Source organism: Limulus polyphemus, unplaced genomic scaffold (assembly GCF_000517525.1).
Source record: "Limulus polyphemus unplaced genomic scaffold, Limulus_polyphemus-2.1.2 Scaffold5581, whole genome shotgun sequence".
NCBI lineage: Eukaryota > Metazoa > Arthropoda > Merostomata > Xiphosura > Limulidae > Limulus > Limulus polyphemus.
The window spans coordinates 38144-39590 of NW_013671191.1; the positions used below are offsets into that span (position 1 = coordinate 38144).

General features: G+C 32.3%; 1 protein-coding gene across 1 annotated transcript in view; it reads left to right on the forward strand.

The window, feature by feature from the left end:
* The window catches only part of LOC106472754 (synaptosomal-associated protein 29-like), a 10285-nt gene extending 9533 nt beyond the window's left edge, over positions 1-752 (forward strand). Inside the window, exon 3 of the mRNA XM_022401290.1 lies at positions 393-752. Within this exon, the coding sequence (XP_022256998.1) occupies positions 393-737 (345 nt within the window). The 3' untranslated portion in view covers positions 738-752. The remainder of the gene's footprint in view (positions 1-392) is intronic.
* The last annotated feature ends 695 nt before the right edge of the window (positions 753-1447 follow it).

The window sequence follows — 1447 nt, forward strand, 5'->3', positions numbered from 1 at the left end:
ATTCATAATATTGTACATTTGATTACTAGAGTTTGTTTGAGTTGTTAATACTATTCATAATATTGTACATTTGATTACTAGAGTTTGTTTGAGTTGTTAATACTATTCATAATATTGTACATTTGATTATTAGAGTTTGTTTGAGTTGTTAATACTATTCATAATATTGACATTTGATTACTAGAGTTTGTTTGAGTTGTTAATACTATTCATAATATTGTACATTTGATTACTAGAGTTTGTTTGAGTTGTTAATACTGTTCATAATATTGTACATTTGATTACTAGAGTTTGTTTGAGTTGTTAATACTGTTCATAATATTGTACATTTGATTACTAGAGTTTGTTTGAGTTGTTAATACTGTTCATAATATTGTACATTTGATTACTAGAGTTTGTTTGGAAGTATCAAGAACTACTTTAGTGGTACAGGAGTACAAACAAGAGTGGATGAACCAGAAGACAAAAAACCTAGTGCCTTGATGTCAAAAGTAACCAAGATCAAGGAGGATGGTGCCACTTCAAATTCGTCATCACATCCTGGGTTGAGGGTTCGTGGGTTGGACACCTCAGGATTTAGTGAAGCTGTTGATGAAGTTCAATTTGCAGGAGCAACACCAACAGTTCGCCAGTCAGCTGACACTGTTTACAGTATAAAAGCTCAAGAGTATGAAGAAAATTTTAATAAAAATTTAAGTATGTTTGCTCAGCCACGAACCATTGGCTGCACTCATTAAAATTACTTTGTTTTTATATTTGTAGTAACAATTATATAGTTTTAGAATTTTGTAGTATACGAATAGTGATTTAATACTGGGTGTAAAGCATTGTACGTTGTAATAATGACTTCAAAAAAGCACATAACATAACAGATACAGTCGATACTGTCTTTTTCTCCAAGCCTTCATCCTAAACATAAATTATCACGTTTGTTGATAACTTGTAAGATACTGTTCTGGTAGCCTTGCAATACCTTAACGAGGACAGAATTCAAATAGTATACTTAGCTGGTGATTTATTACAGGAAGCCTACAAAGCACATGTAAAAGCACATGATGCTTGAGAGTTAGAAGGAAAACGTACCTGTTGACAGAACCTTTTGGAACTTTTACTGTATAGTATTTCATTCTCTTATGTATTAACTAGAATTGGGTGATTAGCTCAATTAATTGAAATAATCTATTATGTATGAACATTAGTTAATATCGTGTAAAATTATCAAGTCATCGAAATATTCCCATTATGATTTCTCATAATTATTTTTGATTAATTTAATGTTGTTCGGCGTAATCAATTAGTGTTGTGACTTACAAAAAATGGTGAATTAATCAGAATTAGTAGATCCAGTTATTACTATTTTCGATTATCCAGCCCGGCATGGCCAGGTGGTTAAGGCACTCGACTCGCAATCTGAGGGTCGCGGGTTCGAGTTCCCCGTCACACCAAG